The sequence below is a fragment of the Squalius cephalus genome (genome assembly GCF_949319135.1).
Source record: "Squalius cephalus genome assembly, chromosome: 18".
In the NCBI taxonomy this organism is placed as follows: Eukaryota; Metazoa; Chordata; class Actinopteri; order Cypriniformes; family Leuciscidae; genus Squalius; species Squalius cephalus.
The window spans coordinates 24,905,290-24,926,968 of NC_137139.1; the positions used below are offsets into that span (position 1 = coordinate 24,905,290).

Below are 21,679 nucleotides of genomic sequence, written 5' to 3' on the forward strand. Positions count from 1 at the left end.
CAGGACCTTGACATTTACTTTTTCTTTGCTGTATTTTACTTTAAATAACGCTTTGGTACGTTTGACATCGTGTTATGTAGTAGACGTCCATAGAGAAACTTTGAAGCACAAAAAAAACTAATTCTAACGTTTTCATATCTGTGTCGTGCTGCCTAATATGAATCACGTCTGATCTCGCCGCACATAACAATGGGAGTGGCCTCATCCCGTCAGATGCGTCAGATGAGCCGCGGCTGAAGGAGCGACTGAAGAAGAGGGGGATGGGGAGAATTGTTTTTGTGTTGCATTCCTGCAGTGTGTTTGACCTTTGACCTCATTGTTGTGTTCTCCTCGTCTTGCATTCCAAAGTGAGGATTTCCTGCAGTATGCCAAAAGCTACTGGGGCTCGCCTGTTCTGCGCCCTGTCTGTGTTTACCACTATTTAACCAGTGAGACGTTACCAAAAAAAACTCCCTGGACCTCCGCTGCTGCAACAACCTATCGCTTTAACTTACTGGCAAACCGTTTTACGGAAAGGCGTGCGAGTTTAAACGGAGCGACTACGCAAGTCCTAGGGGTGAAAAGGAATCAAAGACCCGTTTGGTGTTACAGCTAGCCTAGCACGCTAACGGGCTTGCCGTGTATCACGCACACGTTTCATATCCGCTGCAGAAATCCGCACCCGCGCGACAACATGAAGGACAAACAGAAGAGAAAGAAGGAGCGCACGTGGGCAGAGGCAGCTCGTATGGTAATATATTAATAATTTTAAAGAAAATTATAGCGGTTTTATTCCTGTGTGTAGGGTTAGGGGTGTTGTACGAGAGCCGCGAACAAAGCTGTCTCGCGCTGGGCTGGACACATTCAGGCGCCGCCGCTGCTGCTATTTGTGTATCTATAGACAGTGTGTGATGTTTCATAACCCGGCTTTTACCTTTACGCTGACACGGCTCTTGACACAAGGTGCCTGTATTTACCCTGACAACATAAGCATTACATTTCTAGTGTTTGTGTCTCATTTGAATGAAAGAGCCCTTGCTGGTAGCCTAGCGTATTAGCAGCTCTGCCCGTTTGACCCTTTGTTTGCAGGGCTTCTTTTGGCGAGCTGAATAAAATGCTGAAAATACTCAGTGTGAGATATTTGCCTGTTATTAAAGACCAGTTTTAACAAATGTTTCTTAAATACTAATTTGAGCTGCTTGTTTGTCTTAAGCAGCAGCTGAGATAGTAGGCCTTATTTCTGTTTTTATCCAGTTCGTAATTAATTGATATTTTTTGTTAGTTTATTAGGATCTAATTTTTCAATTTATTAGGAGCATTGGGTATTTGAATGGTTTATGTCTGTATCAGTATACATCTGTATGCAGTTGAAAAACGATTTGTGTCTCTTATCATGTTAAGACAAAACAGCCATGCATCTGCTATTATGATAAGAGGGTTTCTCCTTTATTCTCCACAATGGTGGTACATGGGTGCATAAAATGAATCTGTAGTGCATATATTATTGCATGTTAAATGTAAATTATACATAATTCAGTTCATGCTTCTGGGAAGATGCTTGTATTATATGATCTGCATCTTCATAGTTTCTTTGTTGCATTTGGTGCACATTAAATGGTAAACGTGTCTAATCTTGTTGCAAAGACTGGCATTTAAGTAAGATATATGTCGGACATCAAGACTTTCAGCTTTTGTTATAAAGAGCTTTAGTAGAAACATAACTGTATAATATGAGACTGTATCAATTAAAATGCTCTCCCTTATCAGACATTATGTTAGAAAGAGTGTCACAGACCAAATACACCTGTTCATTAGCGTTTTTGCTTTCTTTTGATACATTTTGTGTGGTTAAAATCATTATGTCTGGCAGGTCTTTGTCTGCTTTTCTAGGTGATCATAACAGCTTTCACTCTTGAATTTGATCCACCCAAACAGACCAGACAGTCTTTGAATTTGGTAATATCTGCTGTTTGGCTTATGGCTAGTTTGAGATAAAGCATGAGAAAGGTTGAATGAAGCTACAGACATGATATCTGGCAAGAGTAGATCTCGAAACACAAGTGTTGTTTTTGGGTGGGGATCCCATGTGCTTGAGAACCACTGCTTGTATCAACTATTGCAATTATGTATGTCACAGTTTAGAACGTGTAATTAAATGTGAACCAATTAAGTGTGATGCCAAATCTGAATAAAAACGCATCTAATATCAGATGTCTGTTTTACTTCCAAGGATATTGTCAACTTATACCAACAAAACAAATTTCAGGACTGCTCTTTTGCAGGTATCAAATGCATGGATTGAGCTTTGGGAAGCAGGTATGGGCATGCCTGTATACCAGGTAGAGTAGTCACCTACCAGCTCCTCGTCTGTAGTAATGGGACAGGCTCTCGGGGAGATGAGGGCACAAGGGCACACTCAAAACCAAATAGACTGAATACTATAAATCCAAGTGCTGCTTACTACCTGCAACATCATATTTTCAGTCCCATTAATTATTGGATGATCAGGTCTTTTAAATGATTCCGATGTATGAGTGATTAAAGAGCTTCAAAGAGTTTTGCCGCATTATATAATGACTTGGAAACAAAGCAGCAATGAGAAATGGCAGCTTCGGGAGACAGATGCAACCAGATACTTAGGCTCAAGGCCAATGTATATCAGATCATCTTGGTGATACACTTGTTTGCACTAGGAAATGTGAAGCAGGCCACCTATTTTAGTGTTTCTGGTTTTTCACAATGGTTCCTTCCTTAAGGGGACTGTAATGGTGTATAGCCATCTTTGGTGTGTTGAAAAGAAAATTTGGTTTTCATTAGTCCTGATGCTGGATGTGGGTGATGCTGTGGTTTGTTTTTTGTGTCTATTTTACTATTGCATCCTCTACAAATGGATTGGATGTTTGTGGGAATGAATCACGTCACATCACTTCAGAGCATTTTAGTGCAGCAAGAGTTTTGTTTATAACTTTAACCCCTTGTCTAGTCTGCTGTGCATTTATTCCCAGAGATCCATATGAGTTGTTCGATATAAGACATTTTAAAAAGACAACTTTCAGTTTTTTAGTCTTCGCTAGTTCTCATGACAGCATCATTTTCAATTAAAATGTCATAATTTGATGTTCCTTTGAAACGGCAGACGACTTCAGTGATTTTTATCCGCCCCTTTCTTACAATCGACTGCAATATTGCATTCAGATGTGGCTCCATCCAATCAACAACCGATGCATAGAAGTCCTCTCCCTACATTTTTCTTTATTTTTTTATACTCCTCTTCACTTGGCTGTGCATCAGTACTGAAGAAGAGATCTGTCACTACTTCCATTTCATCATGACTTCAAGAATACTAAGTCACTCATTTTTAAGTGCATACATGTTAGGAATTGAGTCCGCTCTATGAATTATGGTAGTGTATAATATTACTCCATTTTTCATTCCCTATGGTAGCATGAAATAGCTGGGGTGAGAGGAGTAGAAACCATGCTGGCACAACTCGACAGAAGCAATGCATAAATGTACCGCATCTTTCAATTGCATTACGTACACACAAGCATTGGTGCCTTGTCAGGACTATGTTATAAATAACTAGGAAGTTTGTCTTGACATTGGCCTAGTAGTTTGAAGTTCTCACAGCTTGACGTTTTTCGTGCCTGCTTCCTTGCAGGAAGTGCACCTGGCTGGTATTTTATCATTTCATTTAGTGTGTATTTATTTTATAGCATGTGCTCTTCCATTTCCTGTTTCAATGTCCTTGGTTTTAGACTCAGCTGAACACAGTGGAAGTGGATATAGTGCTTACCATTTTAACCACCAAGTAATCAGAAGGTTACATGCTCTTGTGGCCAGAACGGGGTGGAAATTATTTGTTCCGTATCAATGGGAAGAGGAATGTTAAAAATATGGTGTATTATGATTAATACACTCTTCCCCCATTTCACATTTTCTGTGAATAATGTTCTTCCTGAGGTTTCACACATGCTACATGATATCAGCTGTGTTCGTCTTTTTTTCTACTTTCATATAGGCTAAAAGCCTGTCATATACAGGAATTGTGGAAGTCTGGAATTGTGCAGAACCTGTCTAATATGGACCTAAAATAAGAAAGCTTAGTGCTTCTGTTAAAACTGGCATGGTGGTCTTAAAATAAGTATGAATTGCAATGGTACTGTAATTGGCAAGCTGAGAGTGCTGTGCTTAAACTGTTAAGCGGTTTTCACCGTAAACCCCTCACTGAAAGATTGTCCTTTTTTTTTATTCATCCTCTTTAAATTGCTGCTACATGCCTACATCCATATATGTACAGGTTGACGTCTTTGGCAGTCACAGTTCAACTGTTTTTGAGTCTCTCATACCAAGTTGTGTTTTTAAAATTATTATTTGTAAAAAGTTAAAAACAATTTTAAAAACCTCTCTGGATCATTCTGTTGCACAATGCCTGGCTGTTTCTGAACATAATTTAAACATCCCCAAATAAATGCATTTGATTGGGGTTTGATGAACCCAAAACCCAAGCCCCATTTAATAGACTAATCATAAATTTAAAAATGTGTATTTTTCACAAGTGTAAAAAAATCATACTAAATTTGATAGTTGTTGATTTTTATGTGCTTTTTCACCTCTTGCAGGTTCTGGAGAACTTTTCTGATGCCCCAATGACACCCAAACAGATTCTGCATGTCATCCAAACAAAGGGGCTGAAAGAAATGAGGTCTGGTATAAAGCATTCATAAACATAAATGTACTGCGTTTCTGTTTTGAACAGTGATATTCATGCTTGAGATTTGTTTCCATGTTAATGAGTACTTTTTTTTTAACACTGTCTTTTGACTGGCTTTATTGGTGTATATTTATTATGGGCTTTTTTTGTGTTTCTCTTTTTCTCAAATTATTTTCACCCCAAAATAGAAGGTAAGATTAATTTAAAGATCTATTTGTTGCATCTTCCATTAAAACAGTTTAATCTTTCTTACTTGAGTGACACTTGCACGTTTCTACCCCTCTTTCATCCTTCCTCAGCGGCACAGCTCCACTGGCCTGCCTGGTCACCATGCTTCACTCTCAGGTCAGAGGAGACCGAGTGAAGAACAGTATTTTCTTCAAGCTGCCTGGAAGGATGAGTCTGTTTACCCTAAAGGTAGAGAATCCGTAAAACCTTGCAGCATTCTTTCTATGCTTCAAACTCTTTCACTCTGTTTTTCAGGGTTTCTATGTAGTTTCCAAAAGTATGGAATTTGAATTGAGTAATTTCCAGGTCTTGGAAAAAAGAAAACTGAGTATGGAAAAATATTTGTGTTTCCAAACAATTTCACCTATTCAGTTTTTTTAATATACAAAATTACAAATTTAATAAATAAATAAATGTATTATACTAGCAAAGTGTTTTCATGACTAAAGTTTAGTGATCCTTTAGTGACTGTCAAACACGAGTGAGTTCAAGGCACACAATTTCGTTATGCAAAACTGTTGTTTTTTACCATAAGCGAGTCTCTTTTGAACTTCACTAAAATAATGTTTTTTCAAATGCCACTCAAAACGGCAACAAATAAAGGAGCAAACCTTCGTCTTAATCAGACTGTACTTTGCTGTTTGGTGATCATGCAACATAAATCCACATTTACAGTATCAAACTGGTATATCAGTGGTGAATATATGCTGGTTTTAAAACATTTAAGGTTTCTTTTCATGTAAGTGCATGTTATCACTTCAAGAAAACCAATGAAAATTAAAAAAAAAAAAAAATTCAGATGGCTCCATTATATACCAAATATAATGTTGTATGAACCATTTATGTTAAATATGGACTAAAAATGGACATTTGATTCTGGAAAAGTATGCAATTTTGAAATGGAAAATGTGTAGGAACCCTTGGTTTAGCAACTGGATTATGATTCTGATACCCACATAGAAAGAGCTACATGTCCTGTGTCTGTATCTACCTACTGATGCCTACAGAAAAACGCACTTCAGTGGACAAAGAGCCCGACAGCGAACGAGTCTGGAGATGGGACTGGTACTTCAACAGGATCCACCACAGCAACAGTTGAAGGAGCAGAGCAGGAAAGCTGTGACTCCACAGAGGCGGCTGCTGCTAGTGGGGAAAATGATGGTGTGTGGACTATTCATTCTTTTCTTTCACCTCCCCACCCAGAATTGATTAATTCACCCTGTTTTCCAGTAAGTGGAACAGGCTTATAAATTAAAGAAGCGTATAAAAGAGCTGAAAAGTAGAGGCCCCATCTTTTCATTTTTAAGAAAAGCTTTGATTCCAAACGGTGATGAGCATTAAATACCCTGAGCTTAAGAAGCATGTAGTGCCTGAGAGACATTGATTTCTTTTTTTGCTTTGGATGTGTGTGTTGCCATGGATACTGCGGCACATGACGCATCCAGCAGTGACCTAGATGAGAGTGGTTTAGAACATGTATTTGTGTGTGGCGTGAAAGAATACATGTGATATTATTCCTGTAAATTGCAATGCATTTCATATTTGCTCTGTTTTACTTATTTATGTGGAGAAAAAAACAAACACTTTTCATCCTTGGCAGATGTGGTTTGATGTTGTTTCGAAGCATGATGATTCTAGAAAACAGCTTTATTTCTTATTCCATTTTTTAAAATGCATTTCCCATAAATGTAAATAATACTTATGGCATCTATTATTCTTCTGCGTAAGGCAATTACCATAAGTGTATCTTTTTAAATTTGGGAAAAGAAATACCGGAATCACTATACAGCCTGATTATTAACTTGGTTATTATAAATCTGATGATTTTCACTTGTTTCAAAGTAAAAACTCCATTGTGACTGGGTTTCAAATGCTCTTCCTTACAATCGCGTGCAAATGTATACCTTTTGGTACATTTTATTGTGATATAAATGCATACAAGGACTAATGTAAATGCATAATACAGCCAAATACGTTATAATACAGTCAGCTTTTGCACTACTCGCCCCCTTCCCAATGCCAAACAATCAGCCAAAAACGGAAGTGTTCACCAATGCCCATGTGTTAGTGAATAACCAATAAGAAATGACAGTGAATTACTGCTCCTGCACTTGTAATCTACTGTTGATGAAAAATCGGTGCCATGTTTTTCTCTCACTCTCTCTCACTCTTTCACATTAACACATGAACAAAATTAAAGTACAAATTGTTGAGGTAAAATTATTGATGGATGTTCTGCTCGTTTCCTCCTCTTTGTTCCAGCTTCTGTGGATGAGACTTCCTCCAGTGCCTCTTGCTCCACAGAACCACAGACAAGACTCAGTCGCTCCTCGCAGGTACCTGCAGTGCCTAACTTCATCTTTACAATGAACCTTCACCTTCATAACAAATTTTTACATGCAGGACCCTCCAAGCATGGATTTTCATCTATGCATCATCCTTATGCACAGCACTCAGCTCCTCCTCAGATCACTAGTTATGCCAGGAAGTCAGCTGAATACATAACGTCAGTATGTGAAAATGAGTCATTAGTGAAGTTCAGAAAGGTGACATGAGTCAGATCAAGAAAGCCCCACAGATAACACTGACATCAGTCATGAAAAAGACTTTGATCCTAATCAGATCATTTGCTTGTTTGATCATTTTTAGTAAATGCCGTAAAATTGTTTGTGATTCAAGCGCTGACTCCACAGGAACTCCAGTGCTAATCAGCAGATTTTGAAACTTATGACTGCCTTCATGCTTTTTTTCCCCCCTCTCATTTGCATAAAGTTGAAAATTTTCTGCATAAAGCTGAAGTTTGATGCTCTTACCACTTGTCAATCCCACAATCCCCTACTCAGGCCAGTCACTCAGCTCCCATAGAGAATGAACTGAAAATGCCCATTTATCTCCAGGACAGTTACACCCTGTTTTTTCCTTTTGTATTCTTTGTACCTGCATTAATTCTTTTTTTGTTTTTGTTCAAATCCTTACATTCTGAAATGCTATCAGATATTACATTCCTATTTAAATTCTCCTCTGAGCATGCTGTTATTTTCCATTTCTGTGGAGGAGCTGTGTGTGTATGTGTTCATGATTATTTCTCCAATCCCTCTTACAGTCAGGGAGACAGAGGAAGAAAGCTGTGATGATGCCCCGTGTAGTGCTCACTCCTCTCAAGGTCAACGGTGAACACGTCCCATCAGGTTATAATAGCTCTTTTTCTTGTTCACTTTTTTCACCCCCCTTCTTTCTGTATCCCTCCCCCCCACACTCTGCAGTGGTTTGTATACCTGCTTCCTCTGACTGTGGATGCTCTTTATCTGAGTGGCCTGACAGTGTTTGTAATTTTACACATTGACACACTCTAATCATTTATAGTGCAGTCTCCTCAAGGGCTGTTTTCCCACAGTTCCCTCCTGTTGACAGCCGCCGCCTCTTTTTCTTGGTTAACTTTGCACTAAAAACAGCATCTTTTCTTGAAGCCACTGACATTTTTGTCACTTGAACGTCAATACCCCTCAGTGTGAAAGCAGTGTTTCTGGTTTGTCCTGTCAGCCCTGCTCTGTTCCCCTTGGATATCTGCTTTGCATTTGCGCCTTAGAGATATCCATTCACCCCTCTTCCTCTTTGTCTCTGTGCCTCGGGATATCCGTCCCTTTGACTTTTTGTGTTTCACGCACATGCCTGTCACTTTGGCCTCTTTAGTGCCACTAGCCTTCATGCCTCAGCTGCCCTACCCACACTCACTCGTTCTCAGAGAGTCTCACCAGCCTCCATCCTCCCCCCACCTTTACCCTCAGGAGCAGCGGGGAGGCGCAGGGAAGGCTCTAGGGGGGGTCCAGGCCCTACTCTCCGTGCCCGCTCCGAGCTGGGCTGGAAACGCACCCAGCACTTCAAGAGCATACGTGGTCTTCGTTCAGGTACAGAGGATGAAAACCAAGGACCCCCATGTATTAATTACTTCCCCTAAGCCCCTTGCTCACAAATGTCCCCCACAACATCAATAATTAACTTCTTCCCAGGTATTACATTGAGTGAGTGAATAGCTAACAAGTTTGTGTCAATCTAATGACAATGTTCCAGTCTTTATTTCAGTCACTTTATTCCCAGTCAGTTATTTCTAACCAGCAATTAAGGCATCTGGAGGAAATAGTGAAATAAACAAATAGCCATTTTCATTTATTTTGATCATTTTCTATTTGCAGTGGATGGGTGCAAAAAAAAAGTATTGTGTAGAATATTTTGTCCTGATGCTATTGAATGAAGAACATGCTATGTGAATCTTTTGTCATGCTGGTTTCTCAAAGTGCATAATTGTTTTGACTTCTAATAAAATTGACTTAACTGATTAAACTTTTAAAATTAAAGGTAACGATTTCTGCATACATAAGTTTGGAATCCAATGTTTATTCCTTTGCTTCAGCTCATTTTATTCCTTTTACCTGAGCGTAAATGGGACAAACTCATAGAAACCGGACTAATTTCAAACCTTGTTAGTCTATAGCTGAGTTCAAACTATGGTTTGTCTTTTGCAGTTTTGCCAGTGTACTTTGTTTTATTCTGTAGACTCTCAATAAGCTGGTCTTAGATCTTAGACAAAATATGTTTGAATTTCATTGTAGACTTGTTTTGTAGTGTGCTTATGTATAGGCATAATGATTTCGGTTATTAATTGCAGCATTAGCTAATGTAATGTTCACCTGATAATAATGTAAAAGCTGTGTGGATTGATCAATGGCTCAGGTAAACTTAAAATAAGACTATTGTTATTGCTTTACTAGAGTTCTGCTATAACACCCTCTGATCATACAGATTTACTAGCACTTCATATTCATGTATCATACACTAAATATATGGGAATATAGACCAGAGTCTGCTATTAAGATATTACATAAATATAGCCCTCAATACTCAATGTAAGACTGTATTTTGCAGGTCCCATGAAAAGGAATCGAGGAGGAGTGGAGGTGGATTTTGAGACTCCAGGCTCCATCCTGGTCAACACCAACATTCGTGCTCTCATCAACACACGCACCTTTGCTGCTTTTCCCCCTCACTCCCAGCAGCAACTGCTCCAGCTTTTACCAGAGGTGGACAGACAGGTATAATTCTTAAAGAATTGTAGAATTCTTAATTTTCAATTGTTACAATTGTATAAATGTTCTTTGGGTTTTTTACCTAAATTTCATTCTTTTAATGTGTAGGTTGGCCCCGATGGCCTTGCTCGGCTAAGCAGCTCGGCCCTTAATAATGAATTTTTCACTCATGCCTCCCAGAGCTGGAAAGAGCGTCTTGCTGAGGGTGAATCTCTTACTTTTGTCCTGTAATATATGAAAAGAAATGACAGAAACCAACCAAGACAAGTCGCTCTAGGCAATTTACTATATTGGTGGATAAAGTGAAAATATTTTTACATTCTTGAAGGTGAGTTCACTCATGAGATGCAGGTCCGCTTCAGGCAAGAGATGGAAAAGGAGAAGAAAGTAGAAGCATGGAAAGAGAAGTTCTTTGAGGAGTACCATGGCCAAAGGTTCAAAGCCTTTTTTTCCCCTATTTTTTTATCTTAGAATTGTTTTGTTAATCTGATTATTAATGTTGAATTAAAATAACTTATTCTGTTTTTTCTTTTTCTTTTTTTTCTTTTTTTTTTAAGGTCTGGCTTGACAAGAGAAGAGGCGTTAAAGCTCACAATGAGTGATGCTGGAGATGTTGCCGGTGCAGTTTTAGACTCTGATTCTGCTACAGTAGCTACACCCAAGAGGCGAAGTGTTGGAAGAAGACGGAGGGATGGCCGTATCAGACGGCGTTCACGGGCTGACCTCAGACGTAGAGCTCGGCGCTCACTTTGCAAAAATACAACGCCAACTTTACCTTCAGAAGAAACAACAGAGAGCACTGCAACTCCAGATGTTATACCATCAGTTGCATCACCAGTCCCAGAAGCAACAGCAGTTCAGGGAGAGGTGGTCCTCCAAACAGACATTGGGCTGGAAGCTCCAGAAGAAAACCTCTCTGCAGAGGCTGTCCCCTCCCCTGTTCCTGTACCCACGCCGCCTCCAGAATCCACAAGTTCAACCTGCGATGAACCAGAAGCCTCCACAGGCCTGTTGCCTGAAGTACCTGAACCAGCTGTTGCATCTACCTCCTCTCCTTCCTCTTCCTCCTCTTCAACGTCGTCGTCATCGTCACCTTCTTCCTCTCCCTCCTCTGCCTCAGACAGACAGACTTTTGCCGCAAGCTCAGACTCCTCTTCTTCCTCTTCCTCCTCCACTGCTGCTGTTGCCACCGATCCGCTGGATGATGGGGCTTCAGTCATTACCACTGGCACAGCAGGCACTGGCGCAAGCAGCAGGGAGAGCAGCCCCGCAGCAAGTCCCGCCACATCAAGTCCTGCAATTCAGCTCAAGGAGCAGAAGAGAAGGCCAGACGAGTCCCAGGCCTTCACCAGCTTTCCCGAGAAAAGGGCGCGGCTGGATGAGCGTCAGTCCTTTCGTAACACAGTTGACTGTGTGCACTCAGAAAAGCCACAACCTACAACAGAGGAGCCCAAGGTCCCGCCAATCCGGGTATGTTGGACATGTTATTTTTTTCTTATTAGTCCATTGTAAACCTCTGTGTAGTTAAACTACATCCTGTATAAAACTGTAAACCTTATCTCGTATGCGTGTTTCTCTTCTACCCACTCCACTAGATACAGCTCTCCCGGATCAAACCGCCCTGGGTCAAGGGGCCGCCAACGTACCAAATCTGTCCCCGCATCGTGCCTCCCAACGAAGGGTCGCGGCGCTCTGGGACAGGGGCGCGCACCCTGGCGGACATCAAGGCCCGTGCACAGCAAGCCCGTGCCCAGCGAGAAGCCGCTGCTGCTGTTGCAGCCTCTGGGGATGGGGGAGGGCCTGGGGGGAGCGGCCCGGGGGGTGGTACTGGGATACCGGATCGCTCCAGCGGGAGGCGTTCGAGAGAGCACCCAGGTCCCGTTGAACCGGGAGGAGGAGGAGGAGGAGGAGGAGGAAGACGAGGAGGAAGAGTTGATTTGGAGGAGCAGGAATCGCCTGCGAGCTCTCATTCGTCTGGAACACAACTACAGCTGTCCAGTGTAGATTCAGCTGACAGGCCTCAAACCTCTACCCCACTGACTGAACCATCTCCCTCCTCTGTGTCTTCAAACCCATCTCTACCACCATCAGAGTCTCCGAAAACACTCACGCTATCGCCACCTGCAACCGACAGCCCTGCTTCCCAGGACCAGGTGGAGGAGATTTGTGGAGAGGAAGAGATGACTGCCTGCCCAAGTGATAAAGCCTCGGAGCAGACCTTAGACACCCCAGTGCCTACGCCAAGTGATCCAGAGTCTTTTTGTAGTCACCAAGACCCCAGAGGTGAGGAGGCAGAGTCCAGTGAGAGTAGAACGACTACTCCTGTTTGCACCTCAGCATCAAATGATGCCATTTCTTTAGTGCCCACCTCTATACCAGACTCGCTGCCAAGATTTGGTGCCCAGGGTGTGGATGTCATCAGGACCTTGGCAGCTTCTCAACCCTGGGAAGGTGAAAAGAATGGTGGTGAGCTTCACCCAGGGACAACTGGAGTTATCCAGCATGGCTCAGACTTGAAAATACCCAAAGAGACACTTGTTACAGCCCGAAATGGATGGGTAGAAAGTAGTGAAGAGCATTCCATGAGAGAGGGGATGCTACAGGAACATAGGAATGGAGAGAGTGATGCTGATGGCAAATATGAATCGGGCTCTCTACCATCTCTACCATGTCTACCAAGTAATGCTGGCGAGGAAGACACTGGAGCACACAGTGATTCAACAGAGACAGCATCTGACTTTGAAAATGAAACTCAGGAGGATGAAACCGTGGATTGGCATGGAACCCAGATGGATATTAACGGCATGCATGCTCAGAATACAAAGTCACAGAATCATCCTGTCATTCAGACCTCAAGTCGACTCACTTCATCAATGTTGAATCCTCCTCAGCACCAGCAACCAGTCATACAGGCCCATATATCTAACCCCAACCATACCCAAACTGTCATTCAGGCTCGCTTCCCTAATGGTGTGCCAAACCAGCCAGTCATTCATTCCAACAAGCAGCATACAATTCATACCCATGCTATAAACCGTGCTCAGGAACAGATTACCACTGCGCCCTCTCAAGCCCAAGTGCAAGCTTACCTGACACAGGCAGAGAGGGACCAAAGCAGACATCTACGGCTGAATGATAATGGCAATGGTGTGAAGCTGTTTGTTTCAACAGAGGATGACACCAAACCTCTGAGCAGAGGTCCTGGAGAAGATTTTGTTTTAAATTCTGCTGGTCCTCCAGTTGGCAGAAGATTCCAAGGTTCATCTCGACCAGTTTCCTCTGTAGAGGCCAACAACCCTCTTGTCACCCAACTTCTTCAAGGCAGCCTACCCTTAGAGAAGGTCTTACCCCAGCCTCACTCAGTCAGCAAGCTGGAAATTAATCGACTTCCAGGTTCCCCTGCAGGAAACTCAGCCAGTCGTCAACCTCCAAGAAATCTGGGACCACGTTTTAGAGGCCCGTCTGAGTCAGGAGGACCTATAGAAACTGGTGTCTCTGACTTCCAACAAAAAGCCGCATCCGTTCGAGTATCCCCTGGACCTGGTCGAAACTTCGGTTCTTCGCCGCCGGGTTCTGCTCCATCTCGAATGGCATGTTTGTTTGAGGAAGCCAGCCCAAGAACCACACATGTTCAGTTCAGTTCTCAACAACCAGGAGGTGCAGTGCCCTCAGGAGCAGTACCTGTCATAACATCCCTTCCATCAAACTCCTCTGCTAGAACTTCAATGGATATGAACTCTCAGAATGCTCCAGTTTATGAATCAGCTGTCATTAAAGAGCACCCTGGACCTCTTCCTCCACGAGGTGAAAATCTGGAGAGGCCAGCTGGCTTTCAACAGCATCCTAACAATCTCTCCCAGTCTGTGTGCAGAACTGCACCTGATGCTCCCTCACCTCCACATGGTGACCTTTGTCCGTCAGAGGTTGTACCTACTGTTAAGATTAACTGGCGCCCAAGCAAACCCCAACCACCCCAGTATCAGCAACAGCTTTCTCCTATAGCTACAGTAAAGAATGAAGTCTCCTCGCGCCCTTCGTGCCAACAAGCTCTGACCAAAAACTCACCTGCTCCTATCATTGGCAATACTTCAGTTGTAATAACCAAAAAGGAGCCTCTGGACAGTTTTCATGGAGGTGGTGGAGCTATGGAAGGACTGCTAAATATGGAAATGTCTCTTGTCAGAATGGCTAAAAAGGAACAAGTCAGAAATCCATATGCCCGTCAAGCAGACACTTCTGCTTCCCCTGTCTCCTCCTCTCCTTCCTCATCTGCCTCCAGTCTCCCTTACCAGTTATATAGCAAGCTACCAAAACTGCAGCAGAGTGGGGGCAACGGAGGGTCCTCATCCAGCTTCAGTTACACAGCTAATGTGTCTGTGGTGGATGGTAGCGGCTTCTCCCGCAGTTTAGCCGATGGTGTGCTGCAGATAAGGCCACGTGTGAGCGTCAGCAGCGGTGGAGGCCAGAGCGCCACGCTTAGCATTCAGGCATTTGCGGACAGTGCTGCAGAAGAAGTGGCTCTCAAGTGTTCCTGCCGACTTAAGGCAATGATCATGTGCCAGGGCTGTGGCGCTTTCTGCCATGACGATTGCATTGGCCCCTCGAAACTGTGTGTGTCATGTCTGGTTGTCAGATAGTTTGCTGCAGCTCCTCAAAACTGAGTCGACTGGTCAGAGCAAATACTTTGATCACTCCAGACAATTCTAGCCCCTTGCCAGTGGTTGAATACCACTGGAAATCTTGGACTCTTGTGAGCAAAGAATGAGGACACTGCAGTATTTAAACGGGCCAGATTTTTTGTTGCTGGGCCAGGCAATACAGTAGGGCTGGAAGATTACTTGTAAGATAAAATTCAGTCTGTATTTTTGTTGCATATTTTTTCTATTGCTGTTATGATGGTGTTATTATTACAATAATAATGATATTGTTATTATTATTGGTATTATTACGTGAATTTACATGGCACGGTCGATTGTAAATTGTGCCTTTTTTTTCTCCAACAAAACATTTACCTCATCTACTTGACACCAGTCATCAGTTCAGTGTGAAAATGGTGGCGTTCCTTTTTGTTTTCTTCTCTTGATGCCTCTGTGAAGAGAGCTTTGAGAATTTTGTGTAATGTCTTGCAAAGAAATATTTTTTTAATCATTAAACAAGAAAATACATTTTTGTTATTTTGTAAGTGCTTTCACTCTTCTTTTCGTTTCCATTTTTATTTTCTTATCCAAAGTGAAGTCCAGTCTGTACTTGGCGGTTAAGCACAGTATTCAAATCTAATAAAGCTGAAAGTGAAGGTATTTTCTCGATTTGAACTTCTTTAAGTGAGGGTAAGGTGGGCCAAAGTTGTGTTGGTGGTATCAAAGAATATCATGGTATGCGTTTCCACAGCTTGTGCAGATATTTATTTTAATGTTACTCATTTAGGAAATATTTGTCTCCTGTTCTCATATATAATAATGCAAAAAAAATATGATCCACACTTTTAGAAATCTAAATGATGCATTTATTCATTTAATCTGTCTTGTATGTGAGCCCAGAAGTTTAAGAAGTTTAGACTTTAATTTTACATTAGATGGTTGCAGAGACTACTATATATAGTTTATGTATCAGAATACAAACATAATGCTTTGGTTTTTGTGTTATCCAAACCAGTTTGAAAACTGGAAACTGATTGAAACGTCAAAACAAATTGGACCCTCGCTACATTTCGTTTGCATGATGATGGATTCAAGTTCACATTCCATACTTTAGCCTTAAAAAAAAAAGATATTTCTAGGGTGAAATGTTTTGGGTCATGATATAGACAATATAAAAGGTCACATTAAAAATGGTGAGTTATTCAATTAGTCCATTCTACATCGCTTGACAGTGCACATCAGAGCATTTTATAATTAAATTTAAATATATATTTTATAACTGATTACACAACTATAGACTATACCTTTTATACTTTTAAAAAGCAAAAATGCAAACACAAGCCCGGAAAACAGTACAAACCCAAGAAAATTTTAAACTGGCAAAACAGCTTAGAAAGAGTCTTTTATCTTGAAATTTCCAAAAACTTTACTACAGAGATTGTTGGACAATTACATTTTTTAAACGTGCCTTTGTATCTTCACACAATTAGACATTTGTTACAAATCCATACACCAGAATATTTAGATTTTCACTTTTCATAGTAAATCTAAGAACTGAGACTAGATGGTATACAGCACACACAAAACAAGTGAGACTGCACTGGATTTATGATTTAGTAAATTGTTAGCCAATGGTCTTGTCTTCATTTGAAAAAGTCACTCCACAAATAACATGAAATTTAGATTAATCAATTAGTTTTCACTCTGTTTCTTGTTTCCGTGTTGATGGTTAGCATCGTAGACCATGAATCCAGACTTTTAACTTTGGTGGAACCAAATGAGACTTCATTTCCCCTCACAGATAAATAAAATGAACTTGAGAGAAAAAAAGAGTGGTGTAATTCTATGAGAAAGATCACCAGGATAATGTGAAAGTGAGTAACTAAAGAGCCATGGACTCTTAAAGTGACAGTGATAGGTAGCTGTGAGTAGTCTATTACAGACTATGCACTGAAAGCAGAGGTCTACTTCTCTCTGTAATAAAGAAGATACATCTTGAGAGGCTCTGGCAAAGGCAGGCTGAGGATCCTCTCCCTTAGGAGGTTTACTGGAGTCTCTATCACCAAAACACTGCCCTCCTTCCTCCTCCCATTCTCTTCTTTATCCTCTAGTTGCTCACAAACCCTACTGCAGTCTTCATCTTCATCCTCATTGTCTGTGGATGACTGGTTGTTGTTGTTGTCCATGGGTCCTGGAATTAAGCGACTCATGAACAAATAACTATTGGTCAGAAGAGGGGTGTCACGGTGCTCACGTTTCTGTTTAAAGTGATTTCTTCGCTTCAATCCAGTTCTCTGGGGTAGTGGCAAGGATCCAGACCCAGATCTCTTTAGAATGTGACGGATGGTGATGCGGGCCAAATCCTGAAGACTTCGCACCTCGAACATGGCAGCTGCGTTTTATTTTATTTTATTTTTTTACTGAATTTATACACATACACAATCTAAATACACTAACGTTCAAAATATTAGGTAACATTTTTGTTTTTAAAAGAAGTCTCTCATGCTCACCAAGGCTGCATTATTTGATTAAAAATTGTGAAATATTATAACAATTTAAAATAGCTGTATTCTATGTTAATATATTTTAAAATGTAATTTATTGCTGTGGTGACAGCTGAATTACTCCAGTCATTCTTCAGTGTCACATGATCCTTCAAAAATCATGTTGAAAACAGTTGTGCTGCTTGATATTTTTGTGGAAATTGTGAATTTTTTTCAGTATACTTTGATGAATAGAAAGTTCAATAGAATAGCCTTTACATGAATTTTTTTTTTTTTGCTGTCACTTTTGATCAATTTAATGCATCCTTGCTGAATTAAAGTATTTCTAATTGTGTACAAAAAAAATCGAATATTGTTTAAATCAGAACAATTTAAGCGTACACAAAATACAGCAGGTTACTTACGTAGGGACACTGCTCTTGGTTTGCCATTTTCCCTGTGTTTAGGGAGCACAAGTGGTGCGAAGGACACAGCAATTATCTTTCTTGTTTCCCATGTGTTATATCCTGTCCGAGTTATTTTAGTGAGCTAGAACAAATGAGAAATGCATATACGTGTCACACATGTATCTCCTGGAGACCAGATGCATTGTAAGATTACATTATTCACCTTTTCTTCCAGTGGCAGTACTAAGATTCCCCCAACCTTCAACAACTTCTTCATGTAGTCTTCATGTTCCCTCTGGACCCCTGCACCACAATAAACTCTGTCATACTGCCTAGTTTCTGGAGCAATCTCCAGACAGTTGCCCACTACAAAGGAGGGCTCACAGAACTCAAACCTAGACCAAAAGATTAGACGTGTCAGTCACCAATCCATCATTTTGCACGCTAGACTTTCAACAAGGGAATAAAGTTTATTTTTAATACAAAAGTGAAAGCCCAAAAGTTACTACACCTGTCAAAACTATCATTCATCTTGATGAAGAAGTCCAGCTTCTGATAAGCATATTCTATTACATCTTCATGCAATTCAACACCATGATTCACACCAAATGGCCCTAAATATATGACACAGAATGTCAGTGATCACATGACAGGTATTATATTTAGCAGAAAATGTACTTTTTGCTATCATTTACTCACCCTCATGTTGTTTCAAACCTGTATGATTTTATTTCTTTTCTGGAACACAAAAAAAATATTTTGAAGAATGTTAGAAACCAAACCTTTTTGCTTACCATTGACTTGACAAAAAATGCAATGAAAGTCAATGGGAAGCAAAACTATCTTCTTTCGTGCAACCCAGAAAGAAAGTCATAGAGGTTTGGAACGACACGAGGATGAGTAAATGATGACAGTATTTTCATTTTTTTGGGTGGACTATCCTTTTGAATCAGCTAAAATAAGCAGAACAAAATCAAATCAGTCAAATTCTCTGTTAACTCACCCAATATAAGTCCCACCATGGTGCTGAGGTAGCCTGTGCCACTGCCTAGGTTGAGAAAAGACAGGCCAGGCTGCAGGTCTAAAGCCTCCATCACCTCAGAGTAGATACAGGGTGCAGAAAGGTGGATGTTGCCGCGTCTCCAGGCCAAATCCTTGTAGGCACTGTCGCGGAATTCTTCCAGATAGTAGTCAGCGCGATCAATGGCTCTGAAGGCATGTTCGACCAGATCAGAGCGAATGTATTGGGCTTCTTTCAGGTTGTCAATCAACTCGTCATTGTCCTCCCCAGCACTGACCGCACCTCCCATTTTGGCTCTTTGTTTGGGGCTAAACAGACAAGAAGAAAATCAAAGACATGTAAGCATAACCAAAGAAGGAACACAAGAAACATACTTCCTGTTGATTAAAAAAAATATATTAATTGATCAACAACCACTTTCCACTGTTTCTTGCATAAGTCTATAATAGTGATTCACAACTGGTTTTGCTTGAGGACAGTGGTGACCCAGCATAGTACCACAAATGATTAACACACGAAAGTAAACAAAAATGTCCTGAAAAACAAACACTGAAATATATTAGGTAACACTATTTTGCAGTGTCCTATTCCACTTTACATGTAGTTACTGTTGTAATAACTATAAATTAATCATAATTACATGCAACTAACCCTAAACCAAACCCTTATCCTAACCCTATGTAGTCAATTACTATTACTCAGTACTTACACTGTAACACGGATACCTTAAAATAAAGTGTAACCATATATTAATATTACCATGATATCAACAGAACCAGTAATATGCAAATAATTAACATGAAAATTACAATTTTAGTTATTTCACTACCGTTTAAAAATAAAAAATGAGTGTTTTCGAAAGAAATATCTTATGCTCACCAAGGCTGCATTTATTTGATCACAAAATACAGCAGCCATTACTCCAGTCTTCAGTGTTTCATTCATTCTTCAGAAATCATTCTAATATGCTGATTTGGTGCTCAAGAAACATTTCTTATTATTATCAATGTTGAAAACAGCTGTGCTGGTTATTTTTTAAACAGAAATGTCAAAAGAACAGCTTTTATTTGAAATAGGAATCTTTTGTAACATTATAAATGACTTCACTGTCGCTTGTGAACAATTGAATGCACCTTAACTGAAGAAAAATCTTTATTAAAAATCCCAGTGACCTCAGTGCAATTTTAGGTAAATATCTCTTGAATTTTGATGTTACCATTCTGTAGCCAATAATTGACCGCATAAAACAAATTATGGTTGACACAATATGGTTATAGCCTATTACGGTTAGTTAGTTATATTATTAGTTGCATTTTGCAATGTTTTTATCCCAGCCGTCCGCAAACAGAAAAGACAACAATTTGGATTGTGACCCACTTGTTGAGAAGAATCACTGTTTTAGGCTACAAGATGAAAGATTGTATATCTTGGCAATGGCTTTCACTATTGTTCGACAAACAAAATTTTCACAAATACATTTGGTAATCATTCTGAACACTATGTTCACAAGATTAAGAAGTGTGTTTAAGAAGTGTGTTTGTGTTGCATTTCTTCAAAATAAATGCCATTCTATTAGCTATTTTTTTATGTAATCTAAAGCCAATCATATTAGGTGTCCAAATCATTTTTGAGGCCACTGTACATGGTTCGGACCCAACAAAACAGCATTTTTGTCCAGTTAACGGATGAGGGCGCTGGGCTACACTGCTGGAAAGTTAAAGCTTCCCCAGAGACGCTGTGTAGAAACTGCAGATGTGAGGAAGGTTCCCACCAATCACCGCGCGCTCAAATGCAGCTGCGCCATTCGCTAACAAACGCATATTGTGCTGTGTTTTTGTTGAACATCCGGGTAGTTTCTCAAAATAGAGTTAAATATGAAATAACACACATATGCCCATTATTTTTAATCACGACCTGCCGTTCATTCTGCACGCGAGACTATGTTATGCGAGGGAAAATATACTAAGAGTTTATCTTATCACGCCAGAAAAATGCTATATATAACAGCGAGCACTACTCATATAATGCGCTTACCTGCAAAAAGTAGTCAAAAATGAAGACAAAGGAAAGGAGAAATGGGGGTAGACTGGATTTTGGGGAGAAACTCGTCACGGGAAACACCCTGACGACTTTACAGTCGACCGAGCTGAACCGTCTGACACCGAGACACGTATCCTGGCTATGGTCCGGTGATGATGTCCGTTCGAGTTCATTCAAGTTAATAGTCTCCTGTTGTTTCTATGTCTCGGTTTCTCCCCATAGACGTTCACTGCGAGATGCGCTGGATGTAAACATTGGCCAGCTGACTCCGTGACGTCAAGCCCACAAACAGAAATATGGGCCATAGAGCACATGGGTCCTGCACTTCATTATTTTATGACATAAACACAATAGTCTCTGGTCTTGATAAGGATTGGAGAAACCAGGATTATTTGACTATTTTTTTATTTATGTTTTTACACTTTTTTAATTCTCAGCAGTTTTATTTTCTCTTTCATTTCTGGCCACATATAGACAATTATATGTAATGCCTGTATTTACACCGTCATTGCACAAGAGAAAAGATTGTCGACCAGTAGCATGGCATGTTGTCACACCATATGGGGTAAGTTGTCACAAATGAGCCTGCCATTAAACAACAACATACAGTAAAATAAACGTATAACATTTAAAAGACGTGACAACTAGCTCTGGTCTCTTGTAAAAGTTGGCCATTTTAAATGAACGAAAAGCTATGCACAATTTCAAAATGTCGTTGTTGTTGTTCTAGCGTTTTAAGTTAATATTTCCCTTGAATATCATCAATATTTTTTTAAATATTGGGCTAAATATTAATCTTGTCAAAATACAAAGACATCATTTATGTTTGCAAGTTATATTTTTTTATGTAGCCATAATCAGCTGAAGAGAAATCGTGACTGAATCACCATCTATCCAGCAGATGTCAGCCAAGTATCCTACTGAGAGAGTGTTTGGTTTGTCTTTCATCTTTGGTCTGATAAATGTCAGATAATTGAAAGTTAATGGGACTGATCAGTATCTTACAAAATATCATTGTTGGACCAAAGGCAAACACAAGCCTGGTTATAATAAATCAAGAGAAACGATCAGTGTTAAATATGACATACT

General features: G+C 40.3%; 2 protein-coding genes across 3 annotated transcripts; one reads left to right on the top strand and one right to left on the bottom strand.

Moving 5' to 3' along the window:
- Positions 1–196: 196 nt before the first annotated feature.
- asxl1 (ASXL transcriptional regulator 1) lies at positions 197–15,293 on the top strand. The gene is given in 13 exon segments (XM_079849917.1): positions 197–730; positions 4,602–4,685; positions 4,688–4,689; positions 4,993–5,110; positions 5,929–6,082; positions 7,184–7,257; positions 8,025–8,109; positions 8,707–8,826; positions 9,842–10,008; positions 10,111–10,207; positions 10,331–10,436; positions 10,560–11,472; positions 11,598–15,293. Coding segments are annotated over 13 exon segments (5,019 nt in total). The 5' UTR covers positions 197–673; the 3' UTR covers positions 14,640–15,293.
- A 194-nt stretch (positions 15,294–15,487) lies between these two features.
- On the bottom strand, positions 15,488–20,949 carry pcmtd2a (protein-L-isoaspartate (D-aspartate) O-methyltransferase domain containing 2a). 2 transcript variants are annotated; one of them, XM_079848204.1, is made up of 6 exons: positions 20,585–20,949; positions 18,533–18,858; positions 18,041–18,143; positions 17,753–17,924; positions 17,548–17,671; positions 15,488–17,031 (listed from the first exon to the last, which is right to left on the bottom strand). In XM_079848204.1, the coding sequence occupies exons 2-6, from the start codon at positions 18,837–18,839 to the stop codon at positions 16,604–16,606; spliced, it is 1,134 nt and encodes a 377-aa protein (XP_079704330.1). In that variant the 5' UTR covers positions 18,840–18,858; positions 20,585–20,949; the 3' UTR covers positions 15,488–16,603. The 2 variants fall into 2 exon arrangements, with proteins under 2 accessions (XP_079704330.1, XP_079704331.1); XM_079848205.1 differs by having other exon boundaries at positions 15,494–16,830.
- Positions 20,950–21,679: the final 730 nt, after the last annotated feature.

Coding starts and splice junctions, on each gene's coding strand:
- pcmtd2a (XM_079848204.1), bottom strand. CDS start 18,839: ATGGGAGGTGCGGTCAGTGCTGGGGAGGACAATGACGAGTTGATTGAC. Junction 17,925..18,040: donor ATGAATGATAGTTTTGACAG/GTGTAGTAACTT, acceptor CTTTTGGTCTAG/GTTTGAGTTCTGTGAGCCCT. Junction 17,672..17,752: donor TACTGCCACTGGAAGAAAAG/GTGAATAATGTA, acceptor CATTTGTTCTAG/CTCACTAAAATAACTCGGAC.